Source organism: Ciona intestinalis, chromosome 10 (genome assembly GCF_000224145.3).
Source record: "Ciona intestinalis chromosome 10, KH, whole genome shotgun sequence".
Classification (NCBI taxonomy): domain Eukaryota; kingdom Metazoa; phylum Chordata; class Ascidiacea; order Phlebobranchia; family Cionidae; genus Ciona; species Ciona intestinalis.
In genome coordinates, this window is record NC_020175.2 from 2,910,950 (window position 1) to 2,915,127 (window position 4,178).

Below are 4,178 nucleotides of genomic sequence, written 5' to 3' on the forward strand. Positions count from 1 at the left end.
GTATGTTCTTAAGATTTTTCTTTTTTTTACCAACACTTGTTGGTACAATGTTCTTAGGATTTTTTACCTGCTACCATTGAGATTATTTGTCCTTTTGAAAGACACTTTATAGAAACGGTTTGTCACTATTCAGTTTTTATCCTAAATTGTCAGTCATAAAATACAAAAAAATCACCTACATAGTTGCACAACTAATAACTGCCTAGGTGTATGAAACAGAACACCTGTATTGTAACTTTATAAGTTAGCCCAAAGCTGTATTACAGTGCCATGCAAAAAAAATATTATTTTCATTATATACTGTGAGCAAAACTTGATCTGGGTTGCAATAGTTATTTTGAACTGCTTTCTATTATTTCAGGTCATTGCAACAAAGAAAAGGTAGGAAACCTAACTTTTCCAACAACTGCTATTACACATGTTGCCCTCTCGGAAGAAAAATGCAACACAACTGGTAAGTAGTAAAAGTAGTGTCTGTTTTAATCAATTAAAAAAAAACTAAAGAAAAATTGGAAAAATATAGGAAAAAAATCGTAAGGAAAATGATTACTGCTGTTTTAGGTTGAAAGGCAATAAAAACATAGTTTTAGTCTTTTGTGTTTGAACAATTAGTATTACCCTTTTCGTTGGTAATAAAATTAAACGATAAAATGCACACATTTTTATAAATATGGCTTAGTGTTAGTTTTCACACTGTGACAAAAGGATAATAGGTTCAATGCTTATTGCTGCTACCATTGTAAGTATATCAGTCCTTAAGCAATAAGCATTAAAGCTAAAACGAAAATTAAACAATAAAATACACCCATTTTTTTTAACATTCCTATATAAATTAAAGGCTTATCCCGCGGTTCAGCCATTTGCAAGCATAATGAACAGGTCGAGGCTTACTTTGATAAATCATCAATTTTCTATGTACCATGTCAATTTTCTATCAATTCTTTGGTTGAACAGGTTATATCTTTGGTGAGTATAATAATTCTAAGTTTGCAATGTGTATAATCTGGAAAGATGTCCATTTTGTTCCTATTAAAGCCCTTGTTACTAATCTTAGGAAAACAGGCTTTATTTAACATCTGGTGAGGTCCAAATGGTAGCAGTCCTAGCTGTTGAGTTCTAAGTCAACTCCTGTTTCATAATAATAGAATAAAGATGGTAAAAATTGGGGGTGCATAGGCAAAAATAATTTCTTACGAACTTTCTCTTAAGGAAATTGTATTGAAAAATTAGTAGTGACAACCATGGCATGTGTTATAGTTGTCTCTTGTTTTTTTTGACAGTACAACACTACAGAACAGGACTATAAATTATACTTAACACTTTAAATTGTCTGCATCTATAGCTTAGTCTTAGAGTGTCATATCGTAACAAATGGATACTAGGTTGAATGCTTATTGCTGCTACCATGTACGCATATATGTCTTGTGCAAGGCAAATTGTGATTTCTCAAAACTAGTGGTCACCGGTGTATTTTCTAAAACAGCATCAAAGCATACAACAATAAAAATCAATCTATAAAATTAAATATTTGGTAACTGTAAACAGGGATGTATAAACTATAGATACAAGTTGTATAAACTATACCTCCATCTTATAACGACTGTTGCAGATTTGTTCAATTAATTTTCAATTGTTTTTCATGGTCCAGGGTGAAAACATTACTGATGAAAGTATTGTCAATGGGGTAAACCAACTGGAAGTTATTGCATCAGGACCTGACCTGATTTCTGGTGATACTAAAGAAAAGTTTGTGGAGTTTTTTAAAACTATCAGTGACCTTGCTGCTGAAGGGAAAGCTAAGGTAACTGTTTATTTTTTTCGTGTTTCAATAATAACTTTTAAATTTTTTATTTTTCTTATTTTTTTAAAATTGTTTTTAAAATGGATTTTGGGTTTTTAGAGTAGAGTGATTTTTTAGTCTTTTTATGTTAAGTGTTTAGAACGTTCTGCTGTCTTTGTTTACAACAGACCTGTGTGATATATGATCTAGGTTTAACATTTGCCTGCATATTCATCATGTACGTATGTTGTATTTATATGTTATGACTAGTTTGAGCATTTAATAATGATCATCTGATGCACACAGATCCCTTAATCATTCACTTCCTTGTTTGTGAAGTTTCTGTATCTATAATAAACACAATAATCATCACTTACTAAGTAACTGATTTAAAATCGATTGAAGAAATACATTCATTTCTTGGACATCGACTATTTATGTGAAAAACACTTTTTGTTTTCACAATGGCATTTTTTTTATTTTACCTTTTCCACATAATGTACTTTTTTTTGTTTTTTGAACCACTAAAAATATATATAGTTGTTTTTTATACCAAAAATAGTTTGTGTTTTCATACCAACATATTGGATGTTTTAATACCGAAAGATAGTCGCCAAAAAATTGTTTTTTTCTTATTCCCACTTTGTTGGTGCCAGTACCTTTATATTGAAAGCAGTTTTTTTTCATTTTTTGGAACATGTTCGTGTACTGTTTAAATAGAAAAAGCAACTGTTTTTTTTTCGACGATAGGACGCAGACACGCTGAATTTAATACTAAAGATTAAATGATCATTTTCAGATAACTTCAAACACGCTTATCACTGTACTCTCAATTTCTGCAAAAATCTCAAAACCTCATGCCAGTGGCCACTTATCTACACCTGAGGAGAATAAAGAAAAACAAGATATAGTCAAATCCATTTCCACACTTGCAGAAAATGTTATTTTGTCCAAGAATGAAGTATTGGAAGTAGAAAATGACCTCTTTACAGTAAAAGTAAGAAAAAGTTTATGTTTTTCATTTTTTTTCCATGTTTTGTATTATTTCCAGTTTAGGTGGACTAATAACTGTTAAGTACCTTGCCAAAGGTCACATGCCCAAACTGGTAGCTGGTATTAAATCCAGTTTTCTTTAGTTATGACCCACACATTCACTCCACTACATAAAATTTACGCCCTTTTCAGATATTATCCGTTTACCCCGTAGGTTTTATGTTTCAATAGTCTTTGGTAAGTTGTAATACAGCAGTGAAAACAGATTGTTCTTTTTATGGATACTTGAAAAAATGTCAAAATAATGTAATTAATATTTAAGACTGTATGGTTTTGAAGCAGCACTAATACAAAAAAAAGAATTTTACAAGTTAAACAAAAGTAGAAATATCAGCATGACCCAAAAGGTAATTATTTACAGAGGTAAAAACGCTGGACACATAAAGCAATTTTCAAAGTTTTAGTATAAATTTGGGTAACTTTCCATCTCTCAAATGGTGAGCCACATCATAGGAGCTCTGCTGTACGAAATAGAATCATGCTTAAGTAAACTTCTTTTTTATATAGATTTTCGACCATGAAGGCAGTAGCTCAGTCAGCTACTCACCAGTAGTTAAGGGTGTGAATGGAAACAACAGTCAACCTGCTAAAATATCAATCCCAAACGAGGCGCTGGTCCAGACCTTATCAAAAGGACTGGCAAGGAAAAAACGTAGCACCGAAAATGCTACGTTTCGTTTATCCCTTGCGATGTACAATGATGCATCGCTCTTTCCTACAAATGACAATGTATCAAATGTATGTATAGTCAGCAGTTTCAGTTGTAAAAAACAATTGTTGTACAGTTCCTGGTAACATACTTTGGAAATGTTTTTTCTTGAGATTTTTAGGATCTGCTTTTCTAAAATTTAGTAACTGTATAATATACATAAGATTGGGTTTTTATGTAACATCTTGCTTAAATGTCCCATGTATGAGCCACAGGTTTTACACGATTTAAAAACTATTTGTGGTTTATAAAAGAAATTATACTTTAATTTTATGCCAGAAAGCAGTTCATGAAACACTATACCTTGTACCAACAGAAACAGATTTGTTTTGATTTATCCAAAGTTTTACTTTTTTTCTTGATAGTGAATGAATAAATGTAACTTACTTTATCCTCGCGTGGCCGGAAAACGACAGTCGTTTTAACACGGGTTTAACACCTCGTGCCAGCTTACAAGTTACCATGTATGTTACTTTGTGGGTAATTATTTATTTGGGATTTTTTTTATTTTTTTATATATTGCTGTTAGTTTGGACAACCCATTAGTGACCACTGAGTTGGAGCAATCGTCGTTAAGTGTCTTGCCCAAGGACACATACGCCCACAATGGTAGCAGCGACGAGCCTTGAACCCATT

The 4,178-nt window shown here is 31.9% G+C and overlaps 1 protein-coding gene across 1 annotated transcript in view; it reads left to right on the plus strand.

The window, feature by feature from the left end:
- LOC100177426 (adhesion G-protein coupled receptor G2-like) overlaps window positions 1-4,178 on the plus strand; it is an 11,057-nt gene that overhangs the window by 591 nt on the left and 6,288 nt on the right. The window contains exons 2-6 of the mRNA XM_026836469.1: window positions 362-454; window positions 839-966; window positions 1,649-1,801; window positions 2,580-2,777; window positions 3,341-3,571. Coding sequence (XP_026692270.1) covers window positions 362-454; window positions 839-966; window positions 1,649-1,801; window positions 2,580-2,777; window positions 3,341-3,571 — 803 coding nt within the window. The remainder of the gene's footprint in view (window positions 1-361; window positions 455-838; window positions 967-1,648; window positions 1,802-2,579; window positions 2,778-3,340; window positions 3,572-4,178) is intronic.